The sequence below is a fragment of the Dama dama genome, chromosome 23 (assembly GCF_033118175.1).
Source record: "Dama dama isolate Ldn47 chromosome 23, ASM3311817v1, whole genome shotgun sequence".
Lineage (NCBI taxonomy): Eukaryota > Metazoa > Chordata > Mammalia > Artiodactyla > Cervidae > Dama > Dama dama.
In genome coordinates, this window is record NC_083703.1 from 76,068,917 (window position 1) to 76,088,493 (window position 19,577).

At 48.4% G+C, this 19,577-nt stretch overlaps 1 protein-coding gene across 6 annotated transcripts in view; it reads right to left on the reverse strand.

Moving 5' to 3' along the window:
- Positions 1-19,577, reverse strand: part of SULF2 (sulfatase 2) — a 126,722-nt gene that overhangs the window by 33,713 nt on the left and 73,432 nt on the right. For all 6 annotated transcript variants that reach the window (XR_009690139.1, XM_061127440.1, XM_061127441.1 and 3 more), the window contains exons 4-5: positions 8,705-8,856; positions 287-456 (exon numbers count right to left, since the gene is read on the reverse strand). Coding sequence is in view for 5 of the 6 variants with exons in the window: in XM_061127440.1 (XP_060983423.1) it covers positions 287-456; positions 8,705-8,856 (322 nt within the window). In the remaining variant the exon portion in view is untranslated. The remainder of the gene's footprint in view (positions 1-286; positions 457-8,704; positions 8,857-19,577) is intronic.

The window sequence follows — 19,577 nt, forward strand, 5'->3', positions numbered from 1 at the left end:
CGCAGGATTGAAAGGAAACCTATGATACAGGTGTACACCTGAAAGGTATTTCTAGCCACAGATCTCGGTGAGAGAATGTGGGTCCCAAATTAACCCCTCTTGTCGCCTGCTTTGGGTTGTTATTACTGGATCTGTATTCCAGTTCTACAGAGATGAGCTGTGTGCTCCTGGGCTCTTTAAACCAGGAGGATTAGAGAGAAGAGGCAGCCTTGTCTCTATCATTGCATCATTGTGACCAAGCCTTTGTGCTACCCAGTAGCTCTGGAGCCAGCGCCCTGAAACTTACATGTGCTGAGATGCATTAGGGAAGAGGCTTGAGTACTGGGGGGCTGAGTCCTCAGGACCGTGGGGGGCTGCGTGGCTGATGACCATGAGCACAGGTCTGTGCGGGTACATCTTCTTGGACGTGCGGAAGAAGCTCACGCTGTCATTGGTGATCAGGTCCGTCAGGTAGTCCTGGGGGCCGGGGAGAGACAGGAGAAGGTGTGAGGAGCCGGGCATCTGTGCTGAACATCGGGGATGCAAAAGTGACCAAAACAGACAATCTTGCCCTCCTGGAGCTGCTGGTCTAGGGGCAGACATGCAGTGAGTGGTGAAGTCACACAGGGAACACAGACAATAAGTAAGCAAGCAGAACAGGGAATGTCAAATGATAACACCTCACAGTGGAGGAATAACCCTGAGAAGGGGTTAGGGAGGATGGGAGAGGAATTGCAATTTGTCATTCATTCATGACAGATATTAAAACAATAACACTATTGAGTGCTTATGGCATGCCAGGAACTCTTTTGGGTTTACATGTATTAGCTTGTCAATTCTTACATAGTCCTAGAAAGTAGGTATGATGATAAGCCCTGTTTTCCAGAACAGGAAAGTGAAGGCCCAGAGAAGTGTAGTGAATCGCCCAATGTCACACAGCTGATAAATGTTGCAGCCAGGCTTCCTAAGTCTTGGTCCCTAAGACTGAAGTCTTTTTAAAGCTCTAGGGATACCATCACGGAGGGTGAATACATGCCTGCAATCCTGAAGGGTCTGTCCTGGGGGCAGGAGCAGACGAACATATAAACAAAGAGTCAAGATAGTGATGAGGCGAGACAGAAGGAGGAAATAAGACAAGATGTGACAAAGAGTAATTGGGAGCTGGGGCAATCAGGGAGGGCCTCTCTGAGGAGGTGACACTCGAGTTGAGACCTGAGTGGCAAGAAGGAACTGGGCGTGGGAAGATCTCCATCATTGGAGTTCACGCTCAGCTGCTTGCTGGAATCCTTAGGGGAGCTTTACTAATGTCTGGGCCCTCTTCTGGTTTAGCTGCTCTGTGGTTCAGCCAGGGCACTGGACTTTTAAAAAAATCTCCCCAGGGGACTCCAATGTGCAGCCAGGAGTGAGAATCACTGATCTGGAGGAAGTGTTTCAGGCAGAGGGGACAGCAAATGCAAGGGCTCTGAGGCAGGAACAAGCGTGGCGTGTGTTCGAGGAATAGAAAGAGGATGAACAGTCAGCAGGGACAATGCAGGGACAAGCAAATCATGCCACAAACACAGGCAGGCCATAGCGGCTCCAGAAAAGTGAGAGCCACTTAGATAACCAGGCAGGAGAACAGATGAGTGGGAGGGAACGTTATGGACAGGAAATGAGGGCTTTAAAAGCTCAGCGAAGAAGTTGAGATTTGTTTAAGTTCATCCTGAACTTGGTAAATCTTCAGCTGCTGATTTCTTTGGAAGGGACTGAATTCTTAAACATTTACCTTCTGCTTCCTAGGAAGCAGCTCTGTCCAAAATGATAACTTTCAATAAGAGATATTATTTTACAGGAAAAAAGGTGAAGTGGCTACAGTTTCTACCCTTCTACGTTTGCACCCTGCATGAAATGCATGCACACTCCCCAGGTTCCTATGCTTCTGGAGACACACACCTCCAGGGCCACGCGTGCACTATGTGTGCACAGGGCGGTCACTGCATCACAGTGACCAGCAACGGGACGATGACTGATGACCCTGCACTGCCTTCATACCGTGCAGTGCTGGGCACAGGAAAAGGGCAGCAGATCTATAGTGACTGAGGTGGAACGTTGTCCAAGATATGCTTTTAAGGGAAAGAGCAAACTACAGAGTCAAACTTCAGAAAAGTTTATTCATTTATTTATTTTTTATGGGAGGAGTAGGGTGGAGAGGAGAAACCAAATCCCTACCTTCATACGCTTCTGAGTGCTAAGAAAAAAATTCAGAAGGACAGATCCCTAAGCACTAGCTGGGGACCAAGATAAGGGGAGAGAGGGGAGAAAGTCACTCGCTACTTCATGCAATTTCCCTTGAAACATGTTGGGGAGTATAAAAGGGTCTTATAAAGGGGCCCTGTAGAACATTACATAAAAATAATTTTCTTCTATATGATATAAATCAACAAGCTGCTGCTATAGCTGCATTTCAAAAATGGATCCAATACCAGTCCCTTCAGATGGTGACTTCACACAAACTTCACAAGTGAACAGTGCATTTAGCAAGGAGCCTGGTACCAGGGGAACCCACAAGGAACACTGACTCTTATTGTTATCAGACCTTTGTTCCACTGACCTTCATAGCAACTTTCTGAAGTGGACACCATGCCCCCATTTTACAGATGGGAAAACCAAGGCCACAAAACTAATAAGCAGCTCATCAGAGTTAGAACCCAGGCCCTTGTATTTTTTTGTCTGGTCCACCTTTTGTCCCCTGACAAACAAATATATTACTGGGAGAAGTATATGGTGGTTTACATGAGGTCTTAACAAACCTTTTCTGTAAAAGGCCAGATGATAAATATTTGAGGCTTCATAGGCCAGAAGTCTCAGTTACAATCACTCATTACTGTCATTACGGCTGAAAAGCAGCAGTGGCAGAAATTAATGGGCATGTCTGGGCTGCAATAAAACTTTATTCATACAAACTAAAATCTGAATTTCATATAATATTCATGGTCATGAAAACTGCTGTGCTTTTGATTTTTTCCAGCTAAGTAGACATGGAAAAACCATTTTAAGCTCAGGGTTGTAGCAAAACAGTTGGCAGGCTGGGCTTGACCCATGGGCTATAGTTTTGAGAATGGATTTTGAAGCCTAATGGCCTGGGTTTGAATCTTCAAAGTGAAAATGTTAGTCACTCAGTCATGTCTGACTCTTTGTGACCCATGGACTGTAGCCTGCCACTCCACTGTGGCAGGCAAGAATCAAATTCTCCAGGCAAGAATACTGGAGTGGGTAGCTATTCCTCTCTTCAGGAGATCTGCCCAACCCAGGGATTGAACCCGGGTCTCTGCATTGCAGGCAGATTCCTTATTGCCTGAACCACCAGGGAACATTCCCCTTCCAGCTGTGTGGCCTGGTTCCTTAGCCTCTCTGCACCTCAGTTTCCTCATCTAGTGATTTGGGAAACTAACAGCAGATCGCTCACAGGCTCTGGTGAGAAATGCACAGGTTAATTCATATACAGTGATTCCAGCAGTATCTGGTATGTGATGCCCTCTAAAGGAGTATTAGCCATTATTCCTCAGGAGTCAAGCATTTTCCTTGTGAAAATTAAAACAGTACAAAGAAAGCTGAAGTTCCTTCTGATAACCTCTCATCTCCACTTCCAATCTTGGCCTCTTTTGTCTCCTACTGAGAAAGAAGTATCTTTCCTGATGTGTTGTTACCTATGTTACAGTTGCTTTATGCATCTTTTTACATGAATCCTATTATACTGTGTACATTCATTCATTCATTCATTCAACAAACACAGCAGTGAACAAGACTAACATCCCTGCCTTCATGAACCTTGTATTCAAATAGGAGGACAGTTAACAGATGAATCCGTGATATACACAGATGTGGCACACCAGTGGTGATGGGGGGTGGGTTCGGGATTGGGGGGTGCCCGGTACACAGGGTGGTCTAGGAAAGTGACATCTGACTAGGGACCTGGAAGAGTCCTGCAACTTGCTTTTCCCACCAATCCTTACATCCTAAGTGTTTCTGACGGCTTTAGACACCAATCCCTCTCATCTTTTTCCAGACTCTGCCATGGTCATTTAGTCATTTCCCGCATTAGTGGGCTTTCTTGGTTGATTTCCTTCAATGACACATTTGCAGCCAACAGCTGGGCTAAGCCCCTCTGCATAGGAGGGAGGCTTCTCTGGAACAGAGAGAAAGCGCAAACGGTGGGTGCGCTCAAGTTCACGGCGACCACCATTGCAGAGCCTCCCACCACCTGGACCCTCCCCTCTCCTCCACCTGGTCACTCCTGTCTCCCTTCCGCTACCTGTTCTGCATTCTCCTGCCCTCCTCGACCATTTGGCTTGCTTTATACATCAGTCTTTTCTCATCAACACTGCCTCTCTCTTTCCAGTCTGCTACGAGGACCCCTTTGGGTGGCATCCGCCCACCTTGGGGATCAGTGATTAGGGCAGAGTCCTCAGAGGCCTTCTGAGGGCCACTTGGGAAGGACTTCTGATTTCTTCCTTCCCTGGCCCTCCACCGGGGCCCCCGAGGTTAGCCTCGGCCACGATGCTCCAACCTCCCAGAGTCACAGAGCTCCCCAGCTCCACGGTGGCTGGAAACTCTGCGCTCACTCCTGTCCCCTCTTGGTGCTCCTGCCGCCCACTGATACCCTTGGGACCCGAACCCTGGACTTGAGCCAGCTCTGACCCCACAGGGCCCGCATCCCTGTTTCCAGGCCTCCAGTAACTGGGTTTCCAGGAATTCTCCCACCTTTGTCAGGGGGACTCCTGTCCTCTCACTCTCAGTCTGAGATGCATGGATGACAGGAAACGGGGTGACAAAGCAGCCACTGCGCGCCCCGTTCTCAGCGCCAAGGGGGTGGGGTCTCCCTGGATAACTTTGTTATCGGGCTGTGCTGAGGTCAGGCGTGGACATGGTGAGGAATTTTAACAAAGAGGGAGTGGATTTTTCTGGCTATTTGAAGGATCTGCCTGCACTGAGGCTGGGAGGAGAGAAAAGGTGTGTTCAGCCCTGTGAGACTGTGCTTTGTATTTCCAAAGAGTCCAGCAGACTGGCTAAATATCCCTAACCAGGACTTCAGAATTAATTTGCCCTGGAGAGGTCATGGAGGCAGGCCTACTACGTGCAGAGTGAGACACGGGGTCGGGGAGAGGCACTACGCAGGTGATGTCACACGTGGTTTCTGCCACTCGGGGCCTGATCAGACTTACACACATGGGCGGTGATTACCGGTCGAAGCTGGGAGGGCTCCCCAAATGTGCTGGTATTTCCAGAAGGGAAATGGGATAAAGTGTATTTTGGCTGCTGAGATGGCAGGAATATTTGCTAGTTGCCGGATGCTTTTTTTTAACGGTAAGTTTGGATGAACCTTCAGTATTATTCTGTCCTCCTCCCTGTCATCATCACCACCATCATCACTATTTAAGCCAGAGGTCAGGAAACTGCAGCCCACTGGCCAAGTCAGGCTTCTTGCCTGTTCTCGTAAATGAAGTTTTACTGAAACACAGGCAGGTTGATCTGTTTACACATCATCTTTGGCTGCTTTTGGAATGCAAGGCGGACTTGAGCAGTTGTAATGGAGACTATAGCTTGTAAAGTCTAAAATATTTAGTATTTGGCCGTTTGCAGAGGAGGTTTTGTATCTTGATCTGAACTAATATATTCTGAGCATTTACTGTGTGTAGTGGTCTCCTCTATCACTCTACATGTATTATTAACTCCTGTGAGCCTCAAAAGCCTTTGTGAAAAAAAAAATTACAAAGAAATACCACTATACACCTCTGACTGGAAAGTTGTATGAGGGAACCTCCTGGGGGTTGGCAATGCTCTATAATTTGACTGCAGTGGCAGTTACACAGACATACACACACGTGAAAACTTTCTGAGCCATCCACCTAGGATCCATGCACCTTACCTGATCGCAGTTCAACAAACCAGAACTAGGAAAAGTGTGGCCTAGGGAATGACCTAGGGGCTTCTCTGGTGGCTCAGATGGGAAAGAATCCGCTTGCAATGCAGGAGACCTGGGTCGGGAAGATCCCTTGGAGAAGGAAATGGCAACCCACTCCAGTATTCTTGCCAGGAGAATCCCATGGACAGGGGAGCCTGGCAGGCTACAGTCCATGAGGTTGCAAAGAGTCAGACACAACGGAGCGCCTAACACACATACATGTGGGGAAGGAGTAGGTTAAGGTATAGAATACCATACAACAAGAATGAAGGAGCTACAGTAACAAGTGAGAACATGGGTGAATTTCAACAGAGTATTAAGCAAAAGAAGCTGGATACAGAATTAATCTACAATGCTGGAGGTCTGAGTGACAGAGTCCTTGTAGGAGAGGTGGCTGATGGGAGGAGTTACACGAGGGGGCCTTCTGGGGCTGGTGGCAACATTGCTTCTTGACCTGCGTGAGTGCTGGTTACATGCATCCGTTCAGTTCGTGAAAATTCGTTAAACTGTATGTTCTACACGCACGCTTTCTATAACAAATTTATGTCCTGGCAAGATGTTATAGAACAATCCTCTCATATAACCTGGTGCATGTTAGAATGGTGAGCACCAAAAAGACAAGGGATGACAAGTGTCGGTGGGGATGTGAGAAAAGGGAAGCCCTGTGGACCACTGATGGAACGTAAACTGATGCAGCTGCTACAGAAAACAGCAAGGGGGTTCCTCAAAAAATTAAAAATAGAACTACTCTATGATCTGGGGATTCCACTTCTGGGTATTTATCCAAAGGAAATGAAAACCGGATTTTGAAGGGATATCTGCACTCCCATGTTTATTGCAGCATTAGTCTCAGCGGCCTGGGTATGCAAACAACCCGAGTGTCCTCAGTGTGGGTACGCAAACAACCCGAGTGTCCTCAGTGTGGGCATGCAAACAACCCGAGTGTCCTCAGTGTGGGCATGCAAACAACCCGAGTGTCCTCAGTGTGGGTATGCAAACACCCCGAGTGTCCTCAGTGTGGGTATGCAAACAACCCGCGTGTCCTCAGTGTGGGCATGCAAACAACCCGAGTGTCCTCAGTGTGGGTATGCAAACAACCCGAGTGTCCTCAGTGTGGGTATGCAAACAACCCGCGTGTCCTCAGTGTGGGTATGCAAACAACCCGAGTGTCCTCAGTGTGGGCATGCAAACAACCCGAGTGTCCTCAGTGTGGGCATGCAAACAACCCGAGTGTCCTCAGTGATGAATGGATAGAGAAGATGTGATGTGTATACACACACACCACACACACACACACACACACACACACACACACACACACAGAGGAATATTATTCCATCACAATAAAGAAGGAAATCCTGGCTATTTGCAACAACATGGAAATGATGCTAAGTGACTTAAGTCAGACAGAGAAAGACAAATATTGTGTGATACCACACAATATACATGGAATTTGAAAGAGGTGAACTCATAAAAACAGAAAGTAGAATGGGTGCTCCCAGGGGCTGAGGGATAGGAGAATGCTGGGGAGATGCTGTTTAAGGGTACAAACTTACAACTAGTAAGTAAGGAAGTTCTGGAGATCTAATGCGTAGCATAGTGATTAGAGGTAACAGTACTGTATTATAACGAATTTGAGCAAAATCTGGGAGATAGTGGAGGACAGAGGAGCCTGGTGTGCTACAGTCCAAGGGTCACAAAGAGTTGGACATGACTTAGCAACTGAACAACAATTGTATTATAAACATTAGACTTGCCAAGAGACTAGGTCTTAATTATTCCCCCCCAAAAAGGAAAAGATAATTCTGCAACATGATAAAGGTTTAGCTAACATGACAGCACACACAGCATTATATATACGCACTGAACCAACATGTTGTACGTGTTAAATTCACACAATGTTATATGTCAAATATATTTCAATCGAAAAAACCCAATATTCTTACATTGCCATTTGCAACAACATAGATGGACCTAGTATTATACTTAGTGAAGTAAGTCAGAGGAAGACAAATATTAATATTATATGATACTATTTTATGTGGAATCTAAAAAATAATACAAATGAATCTCTATGGAAGACAGAAAAAGACCCACAGACATAGAAAACAAACCTATGGTTATCAAAGGGGAAAGCATTGGGGGGAAGGATAAATTAGGGTTATGGGATTAACAAACACTCCACATAAAATAGGTAAGCAGCAAGGATGTACTGTATACAACAGGGAAATACAGTCAATATCTTGAAATCACTTATAATGAAAAATAATCTGGAGAACATGTAACTGCATGAATTTGCTGTGTCATTGAAACTAACACAATATTGCAATATTGTAAATCAACTGTCCCTGTTGTTGTTTAGTCACTAAGTTTTGTCCAACTCTTCACAACCCCCTGGACTGTAGCCCGCCAGGCTCTTCTGTCCATGGGATTTCCCAGACAAGAGTACCGGAATGGGTTGCCATTTCCTTCTCCAGGGAGATCTTTCCAATCCAGGGATTGAACCTGCATCTCCTGCTTGGCAGGTGGGTTCTTTTACCACTGAGCCATCTGGGAAGCCTTAAATCAACTCTACTTTGATTTAAAAAAAAAAGAAAAATAAAACAGTACTCTTAGAAACAGAGACTATTATTTGAGAAATGAAGACACTGAAGCAGAGGGTGTCACTGGGCTGTCAAAGTCTCGCATGAAGGTGTTACGATCTGAGCCCAGATAGTCGGGCTCCCGTGTCCCGATCCTCAGGGCTGAGCCCCACTGCCACCCCAGCCAGCAAGGGGGACTCACCTTGGAGTAGTCAAAGCCGTGTTTCTCCTTCACTCCATTCCGACACAGCGTGTAGTTATAAAAGCGGGAGTTTTTGAGGAGGCCGACCCATTCCTTCCAGCCTGGTGGCACGTAGGAGCCGTTGTATTCATTAAGGTACTTCCCGAAGAAAGCTGGAGGGGAGAGGCACCAGGAAGCCATGTGAGGTTGCAGAGAGCAAAAGCCTTCTCTTGCCATCACTCAATAGAAATTTCCAAACCACCTGGCAGGCCAGGACGTGGAGACAGCACTGTCCTCTGAACCACGGAGCCCCTGAGCCAGCAAGTGCAGTCCGTGGCCCCCTTCTCAAATGCTTTCACATGCAGAAAATAAAATACATAGGCTAGTAGAGGAAATCAATTGTTTTGAAAAACAGTTATCAAAGTATTAGAGTTTGCATAGTGTAATGGGTCCTTAAAAAAAAAAATGAAGATGCTAAATGCAAGGCCTTGTAAAAAGTGATCATTTCAAAGTAGTAATGAATGAGAATAGTTTTGTAAAAAATATTTCTTTATTTGGCTGCACTGGGACTTAGTTGTAGCACGTGGAATCTTTAGTTGCAGCATGTGGGATATAGTTCCTCGACCAGGGATTGAAATGTGTGGAGTCTTAGCCACTGGACCACCAGGGAAGTCCTGAGTGAGAATATTTTATTTTGCAATATACACAGCAACTGCAGTGGCATACTGAAATATCGGTGATTTCTACAGATGACAAATTATAGATTCTGCTGACATGCCATAGTTAGAGGCCTACATTCCTAATTGAAGCAAATGTCATGTGTCAGTTGTAGGTCAGTGAAAACAAGAGTCTAGTTTTTCACCACTCAGGTTTACAGACTCCCTTGGATTCTATCTATGACTCAGTGACTCGAAGGGCTAACATTTAAAAAAAATGGACCAAGGCCAGTCATTGGTGGGGGCGTGGAGCATCTGGAGCTCTCACACGCTGCCAGCAGACGTACAGACTGATCTCGGCACGGAAGAAAACTGTTTGCCAGCATCTGTTAAACTTGATCATAGTCATTGCTTCTGACCCAGCCATTTGAATCCTGGGTGTTCACTCAGCAGAAACGCATTCATAGGTTCACCCAAAGTCACAGGCAGGACGGGCTCATAGCAGCACTATTTATTGTAGCAAATAACTAGAAACAAAACAGATATCCATCTGTGCACGAGTGGAGAAAGAGGACCACCCTGGTGGTCCGGTGGTCAAGAATCCAGTGCCAGTGCAGGGGCACGGGTTCGATCCCCGGTCTGGGAAGACCCCACATGCCGTGGGGCAACCAAGCCTTTGTGCCTGACAGCCTGTGCTTCTCAGCAGGAGAAGCCACGCAATGAGAAGCCCCCGCTCGTGGCAACTAGAGAAAGCCTGTAGCAATGAGAACCCTGTGCTGCCATAAACAACAAACAAACAAATACAATTAAAAAAAAAAAGAATGGAGAAATACAATGCATGTTTATATACCCGAGTATGTATAGAATCAAGGAAAATACTAGTGCCATGTTTACTAACAGGGACGCATCACGGCAACCAAACAGTGTTAAGAGAAATAAAGCAGATATAATCGTTATCACTGGGTGATCCCATTTACGTCAAGTTCAAAACCAGGCAAAAGGAGCTTATGGTTCTGGGAAGAAAAGCAGGGGTCGTCGCTGGGTGCGGGGGAAAGGTGGGTGGAAGGGGACTTCTCGGGTGATGATGGTTTTGTTCTACTGCTGGGACACGGGTGGTTCAGCTGGTGATACTCCATGGGGCTGGGCGTTCACAGCACGGAGTGTCTCTGCATGCCTGCTCCCCACCACCAGCGAGGCTCACTTAAAAAAATCTAATCCTAATTCATCCAGACTGGGACATACCCCAGACTCTCTGTGGGCAGTGAGGTGACACAAGATTTTTGAGCTATTTTTGGTTCTTTGTATCTTCCTCAATAAGCAAGGACAATTTTAAATAATTATAACCTATAAGGCCTTTTTTTTTTTTTTTTTTTAACCAATGGACAAATCTGTGAGAGTTTTCCAGAGGCAGAGGCACCAGGCCAGCCCTCTCTTCTGGATGAGGACACTGGGGCTCCAAGACACTCAGAACCACTGCCGAGAGCTCGGGTCGTGGAAGGGATTTACAGAGATCCTGCAAGCGGGGTGTTGAGCACTGTTCCTGGCAAATAGTGAGTGTCCAGTGGGTGTCAGTTTAGAGCCTAAGACGAGAAGAGACAGACGGGGATGAGCACGGAAGAATTGATGCTTTCAACCCGTGGTGCTAGAGGAGACTCTTGAGAGTCCCTTGGACAGCAGGGAGATCCAACCAGTCCATCCTAAAGGAAATCAACCCTGAATATTCATGGGAAGGACTGATGCTGAAGCTCCAACACTTTGGCCACCTGATGCGAAGAACTGACCACTGGAAAAGACCCTGATGCTGGGAAAGACTGAGGGCAGAAGAAGGGGGGCAGCAGAGGATGAGATGGTTGGGTGGCATCACCGACTTGATGGACAGGAGTTTGAGCAAGCTCCAGGAGATCGTGAAGGACAGGGAGGCCTGGTGTGCTGCAGTCTGTGGGGTCACAAAGATTCAGACACAACTTAGCAGCTGAACAACAACAACAGAGGAAGGAGAAGTGTGCAGGGGCTGGGCTATGATGCCAGCAGAGGTAAGATGGGGCCAGCCACTCAGAACTTCTAGAAAGCATGGAGGCCCTCTTGAGTCCTGGTGGCTCAGAGAAGAGAGGCCTGGGCCAGGAGTGGCTGCCATGGAGCGGAGCCCTCTCTGGGGTTTCCCTGGAGACCTGGCAGGTGGCTGGCATGGCCCAGGGGTAGGAAGATCCCTCCTCATCCACAAACACCAGATCCCTGCATCTCCCTCGGGCAACAAAGCAAGTGTTTCCATTGGATCCCCACCCCGGCACATAGAACCAGGAAGGGCGTGCACCTGAGGAAGGAGTGATGAACTGCCTCCTAGAAAGATACTGGCATGAGGAGGAGGGGGAAACACCAAGGGAGGACCCCCAGCGATCCTGGGGTAAGGTGGAGCCTCTCTTCACGCGGGAGGACAGTGTAGAAATGACCGGAAAGAAGCCCCAGGCTGCTGGGGGCTGGAAAACCGGCTGCCCCCGCTCTAAGTCCTGAGTAACACCCAGTCTTTACAGGGGGAAAGGTAAGCAGGTGATGGGTGCCCAATTTACAGTGACTGCACCTCCCAGCTGGGTATCGGGGCATTAAGGACTGAAATACCAGCTGGAGCTAAGAGGCAGCTGGACAGTATCAGATGAGCTGAAGGCTGGAGCCTCTTTCTCAAGACCGTCCCCTTCTAGAGGCGCACTGCGTCCTCCCCGTAACGCAGTGACTGAGTGGGGGGCAGCTCTGCCCCTTGGACACGGCAGGGTCTGCAGGCGTCTCAGGTTTATCACAACCTGGGGAGGCGAACGCTGCTGGCTTCCAGTGGCCGGAGGCCAGGGAGGCTGCCAAGCATCTGATGGAGCGCAGCACGGCCCCTCCCACAGAGAATCACAAGGCACCCAGTGTCAATAGCCTGGAGCTGGGGGGAAAAACCCTGATTTAAAATAACTCCACCCAACTCTCAGCATCTCCTTCCCGCCAGTAAAAGAACCAATTTCTAAGAGCTGAGAAAGTGCCTGGAGACCAAGAACAACCCAGAAAACAAGATCTGCAGAGTCTCAGTGACCTTACTCCCCACTTCTGGTTTTCTTTCCATAATTGGGGAGCTCTACTCTGATAACACGGCCCGCCTCTCTCCACGCTTTCCCATTCCTCCTTTTGGGGAAGACTGCCCCTAGGGGCAGCAAACTTTCTTGTAAAGGCCCAGAGAGTAAATATTTTAGGCTTCTTGGGCCAGACAGCCCCTATTGGAACTATTCAACCCTGCTGTTGCACGAAACAGTCATAGACAACTCATAGGCAAGTGAGTGTGGCTGTGTTTCAATTAAACTGTATTTACAAAGGCAGACAGAGGGCTGGATCTGGCTCATGGACTGCAGTCTGCTGACCCTTAGCACATACGTCTAGTGGGTTTGGAGGGACAAACTGGACATGCAAAATCCAGTTCTTCCTTGGCCTCCTGTAAGGAGTGAGCTATGTTCAGGCAATGCTAGCTCAAGGGGGCCTGGCTCCGTGAGAAGTCTGTCTGACTCTGGGGTTTAGCATCAGGAAGTCCAACTGCCCTCAGAAGGAAGCCAGGTCCTCAAACCTGGCCTTTATCAGATTCCTCCAATGCTGTTTTAACTTCCATCTGCTGACTCCTTAATTTTATTCCTCATTTGGTTCAAAATTTCAATAAGGAAGAAGGGCACTTTAATAAGTCCCCACCAAAGCACCCCAACACTTTGTCATGACAAACAATATTGGTGGTGATGTGAATATTTTCTTTTGAAACAAAGTGAAGTAAAAAGAGTGAAACAATTGCGAGAAAATATTAAGGGAATGACAGAAACAGTGTCCTGGGCATACAACTGTATTTACTGAACACCTAAGGAGCTGGAGCTGGGCGCACCACTGGAAATATAGTAGTAAAGACCACCCACAGGACCCCTGACCTCATGGGGCTCACACTGTGTGTGTGTGTGTGGGGGGGTGACTGCGGCAAATGTAGACAGTGATGTTGGTGACAACAGTGATGAAGGAAATAAAGGACGATGATGCAACAAAGTGGCCAGAGACGGACCATGGAGGTACCACTGGGTCAGGAAGTCAGGGGAGGGCTCTTTGAGGAATGATGAGAATGAGAGGGAATATGGGAATACAAGGAAAATGCTCCAGGCCGAGAGCATAGCAAGTGCAAAGGTCCTGGGGCAGGAACAAGCTCGGGAGCACACATCCTCCAAGATATCAGATGCCAGATTTTGCGCTTTATGTGCATTTTTCTGGAAACAGTCCACAGCTTTTGACATATTTTGAAAGGAACCCAGGACCACAAGTCATTTAAGAAGCACTGAACTTCACTCTCTCGGTTTGCAGAAGGGTGAATGAAAGTCCAGAGAAGGAGGCTTAGTGATTCCCCCCGGGGGGAACTAGGGTCCCTCCCAGATCTCCCCAGTCCCCAGCTCATGATCCTACTGGTTTGTCCCTGAAGACCTGGGCCAAGGTCTTTCTGATGAATGTGCAACTTGGAATGCCAAAGAGCCTAAATTCTTGGCCCAGCTGATGGGATAAATATTTCTTGGTGGGTGGGAGGAGGGGTGACTTTGGAAGCCCACCCCTGCCTATTATGGTCCAATGCTATGGATGTCAACACATCCAGAGCTATTTCCTCTGTTAGAATCTCCTCTTTCACATCGCTCTCTAACCTTCAACCTTAAAAACTCTATACTTTATTATTCGGTCTCCACAAGGCTCTAGAAAACAGGGCTTCAGTCAAAGGCTTTTAGTGCCAAATTAGATTTCGTTGTCATTTGATTAGATTTCCCCAAGGCAGTTTTTTAAATGGCTATTCCAGCACCAGTTGAGGTGGGAGAAGCGAATTAGCATGGGCCCTGGGGCTCTGAGGCTGGGAGATATAGGGTGGAGAATTAGCTAGAATTAACATCAAGATTAAACATACAGCCCTTGTCACGGTTGGAGCCTTCACTGCTGGGATGGTGTAAAAGGAAGACCAAACTGGGAGCTGGTGCCGGGGTGGAACGACTTGGCAAGCAGATTAAGAGGATTAAATGCCAGGCCAGGAAAGACCACTGACCATGTGCCGGCCGATGGACGGAGGGCTGGCATCAAGAGAAAGGACAGTGCACTTGCTGCCTCCTGTGTACCAGGAAATGGGTACAAATTTACACCTGGCAACAGAAACTTCAGTTCCGCCTGCCTGTGATTCTTTGGGTCCCACCACTTCCTTATGTAAATACACAGCGGCTGCATGCAGGATCTCAGTCTGACCAATCAGAGCGCTACATTCCTCTGGCTACTGCCATTGGTTCAGGGATGCACATGTGACCCAAGTTTGGCCAATCAGAGTCAGACCTGGGATTTTAGGGCGCTAGCGGGAAGGAGCTGTTTTTCTTTCATGGAGCTTGAAGCTGGTGGGATATAACCTTGAAACTCCCAGCAGCCATCTTGCTACCAAGAGAGGGGGAGTGTGTTTGAAGGTGAAGCAACATGGAAGAAAGAATCAGAGGTGCGAGATTGAGAGAGAGAGGTGGAGAGAGGAATATTCTTGTTCGAGTCCCCGTGTCCACTCTTACCTGAAGACACCTTTAATGCTAGCGTTTTCAGTTATGTAGTGTTTCCCAACTTTAGGGGACATTGGACAACGGGCGCCTTGTTAGTTGTCACAACCAGCATCAAGTGGGTGGAGGTCAGGGATGCTGGTAAACATCCTATAACGCACAGGTCAGCTCCCCAGGAAATAGAGTTATCTGGCCCAACACATCAGCAGTGCCAAGGTTGAGAAATCCCAAGTTACGTCAACTAAGAAATCCCACCACTCCATCTCTGTTGTTGTTTTGTGGGGTCAGTTCCTTTTGGGTTGAGGTCTTTCCCCAGCAGTTAAAAGGCCCAAGGAAAAGACAATGAGATGCTTAGTGCAGAGCAGGGTTTTGGCAAAGCACATCAGGCCTGCCACCTGTTCTTGTAAATAGTTTCATGGAACACAGCCACACCCATTTGTTTAGGTATTATTATGGCTGCTGGCCCAGTACAATGGCAGAGTAGGATTGCTGAATAGAGATCATGTGGCTGCAAGTCCAAAATATTTCCTATCTGACCACGTAGGAAAAGTTTTCTAACCCTTGGTGTAGAGCAAAACTCCCTGTGTGGGGTGAAGGACCCTCTGGGGTTTAAAACAGGGCTGTGCTGACTTGGAAGAAGAATGCCAGTGCAGCAGAAGCAGGCTCTGCACTGGGCCGGGACGGTGGGGGGCCCCACAGCGTGAAGGAGGGACACAGCAAGGAGCATGACAACGGGACAGGAGCGGCCAGTTATAGGCTCTCCCCATGCGTGCGTGCTCCTGATACGCACAGATGCTGTGGTATGTACATACAACGGAACATTACTCAGCCATGAAAAGGAACAACATTGTGTCATTTGTAGAGATGCGGATGGACCTAGACTCTGTCATACAGAAGTGAGTCAGAAAGAGAGAAACAATACCATATATTAATGCATATATGTGGAATCTAGAAAAATGGTACTGAAGAACCTATTTCCAGGGCAGGAAGAGAGAAGCAGACATAGGGAGTGGACATGTGGACACACTTGGAGAAGGTGGGATGAACTGGGAGATTAGCATCGACATATAGACACTACCATGTGTAAACCAGATGACAAGTGGGAAGCTGATGGACAGCCCAGGGAGCTCAGCCTGGTGCTCTGTGATGACCTAGAGGGGTGGGATGGGGGTTCAGGGGTGGGAGGGAGGCTCAAGAGGGAGGGTATATATGTGTACATATAGCTGATTCGCTTTATTGTCCAGCAGAAACACACCATTGTAAAGCAATTTTACTCCAAAAAACAAAACAAAAACACAGTGTCCCACAGCATGGTTCAAATTCAGTTATGGCAGCATAATAGCTGTAACTGCATGAAGTACAAACTTCAAACTCCACCAGGAGCTCCTCTGTCCACAAACCGCTGTGTAAATAACAGACGCTCATCATGATCAGTGACATCACTTCCGGCAAAGTCTGTCAGTGACTGCTCACTGCCCACCCCTTAGTTCATGCACAGATAGCAATGCATGTAGTTGTGTTGCCTTCTTGTCTCCCAGAGACACAGCTATAAGACATTTTACAAAAGTGGATTATCAAAAGGAGAGTGCAGCCAGTAAACAAAGAGTTAAAATGCTGAAATTGAAACCCTGAGTTGAATGTCACTGGAATCGCAGAAGAAGTGGATCAGCCCATGGGGATGTGGACACTCACGGTGTGGGGAACTCTGGATACGCGGCCAGATGAACGCAAATGTAACCGGATGTAAACGACGAACGAGGCTGTCTCAGAGAAAGGGATGTTAGAGGGACCCAGAGGTACTTTGCAACACTGGAAGCTGCTTGATCTTGAGCAAGTTGTTTAATTCTTTCCATGCCTCAGTCTCTCCATTTATAAAACAGGGACAACAACAAGTATCTACCTTGTGGGTGGTCGGGAGAACTCACATGTGCACAGTGCATGCCCACAGAGTGTTACAGTTTCATCAGCACCAATGCATCCATCCCCTTCTTGCTCTGCTAATACCCTGTCTAATGGAGGCCCTGCAGAGACAGATGTCAGAAACCAGACTCTCCTCCTCCCCACTTGGAGGGGATTCTTACCCCCTAAGTCCTTCCCCAGTGCTCTCTCCTGTCCTGCAGGCCTGGGCAGGCAGCTCTGGATGCAAAGCTGAGGGCCCGCTTCCCCTCCTGGCTGCTGCTTTCTGCATTTGTCTGAGTTAAGTGCTGCTGGGGAACCATTCAGAGTCTGATGGGAGAACCAGGCCTTCTGTTATCTCTCCCAGCCCTGAATCTAACTAAAATTGCCTCGTAATGATCGCATTTGTGGTCTGTAAAAGCTGTGTCTCGCGGCGACCGGAGACTGAAGTGAGCTGGCGGTGAGCCTGGCACAGGCGGGCAGACGGAGGCATCACTTTGGATTTGGGGGAGACGGAGGGTTTGGGCAGCAGGAATAAAATAGGCAGCCAGGGTCATTCTCTGTGCCGGAGAGTGGGTCAGACTGAGCCAAAGTGCTGGCACCACGTTCCACGCCTCTAGGCGGTCATTCCCCTTCGATGGGGGTGACACGGGGTGATACAGACAAGCAGCCCAGGGGCATCTCTGCAGCCAGACTGTCTGGTCTCCTACTTCCTAACACTCACCTCCAGCAAGTGACTTCGTCCCTCTGTGCCTCCGTGGACAAGGATAACTGTAAGCCACTGCCTGCTGTCACGTGGAGTGGAGGAAAACCAACATGTGCATGGAATGGAAGATAGTCCCTGGCATGTCCTAAGTACCTGGCAAGTAGCAGCAAGAGGGACTGACGGCACGTCCGCCTTCAGGACCCTCGCCTCCCCCACGGTGGGCATCTGGGTAGAACTACTGACAAGGCTATTTCAAGGGCATTGGCGCCTCTGAACACACATTCAGCCCACACCATCTCCACCCACATCCTACATTAGAGATAATCGATAAATAACTAACAGTCAAAAGATTCCGGAGTGGACTGGTTGATCATGCTACACTTCCTTATTTACATTCAAATATAAACATCTCATTAAATATTTACTCATTTTGATTGGGTAGTTTCCCTCGTAATTTGGAGCCAATATACCAATATCTATACCCTTGCATGAATACACACACACACACACACACACACACACAAACACACACTCTTTTTTTCTTTTAGGTGACCCCTGAAAACCCATAGCCACTGCACCCATGATTCATCTTAAATACAAAGATCCCAAGTGTCCATCAAAATGCTCCTCCCCACCCAAAGGGCTGGAGTATGGCTGAGGTTGGCCAATCAGACATTGCCCTGGGATTTTGAATCTTGAGCTAGGAGACTCAAAGGTGGAAAAAAGGGTTGGATTTCTGTAACACCCTCCATGAGACAGTTGCTCAAGAGCTGCAATCTGAATCCTCAGATGCAGTGCTTGGAAATCCAGATGAAAGAGGCAAGGCCTTCAGGGTGACTTAGCCCAAAAGGAGAAATGCAACTTGCTCCTCCATCCTCATTTCTTTGCACACAGAGGAAGCAGCCTCCACCTGGAGTCGGTGCCTCTAACCCAGACACCCCCAAGTGTCCAGAGGACCCTTCTGAACCCAAGATCCTTGTTGTTTTCCTCTAGTGACTCCCCCACCTGTCATACAACCTTCTCCTGCATCTCCAATCACTTGCCCCACTGTCCACTCTGTTCTGAACACTCCTGACCTTTCATTCCTTAAAACGCTTTGAACTTACTGCATCACAGGACACTTGCACCTGTTCTTCCTCTGTCTCAGGTCCTAGCCTTCTCCCTTCTCACACGGACTGGTCTCCTTCTGTGACGTCTCAGATCAGATGTCACCTCCCCTGAGAAGGTGTCTCTGATTGCTCGGTCTGTGGTCACCCATCCCTCTCACGAGGCTATCGATCTTCTCCATGGCACTCGGCGCTCTCTGAGATTATCCTGCAGGTGTGCCGTTTCCCTGTTTATCATCCTCTCCCCGGGCACGCTGGGTCTACAAGGCATGGGCCTTTTCTGGGTGCTGCAGCCCCAGCCTGGCACCTGGCTAAGCGTGGGCACACGGTGACAGCTTCTGCCCGGGTGCCTGGGTCAGTGGACTTGGGGAGGGCCCATGGGTCAGGCAGGGTAAGGCTGCCCCATCCAGTGTCTTAAGGCTCACACCCTTCCTGGGAGGGCTGGAAAAGCAACAGCTACAGATTTTATTAGAAGGGATTTCTATCACAGTATTGGCTAGGAGAGAATGCTGCATTGTGGAAAAAGGCTACACGGAGGTGGTGGTGACGTTAGCCCACATACAGAGCATGGGGAAGGTGTATCAGATCCACTGGGGCGATCTGCACTCCTCCAGGGGACGCTGGCCACGTCTGGAGTCTTTTCTGTTTGTCACAACTCAGGGAGAGGCACACTGCTGGTATCTAGTGGGTGGAGGCCAGGGATGCTGCTAAACACCCCCCAGTGCCCAGGACCACCCCACATCGAAGGACGATCTGACTCCAAAGCATCAGTGATGCTGAGATGGAGGAACTCTGTGCTGGGTACAGTTTCAGAAGTTGTGTGGGTCTCCTGGTAACGGAGACTGGGGTGCAGGGTGGCTCTGAAGAGCTTGGTTTTTGTTGTAGAATCCTAAGGGCGAGGGTTTGAGCCCTGTCTCCTTGGGCAAGTGAGTGCTCCTCTCTGAGCCTCAGTGACTTCGTCTATAAAACGGGGGC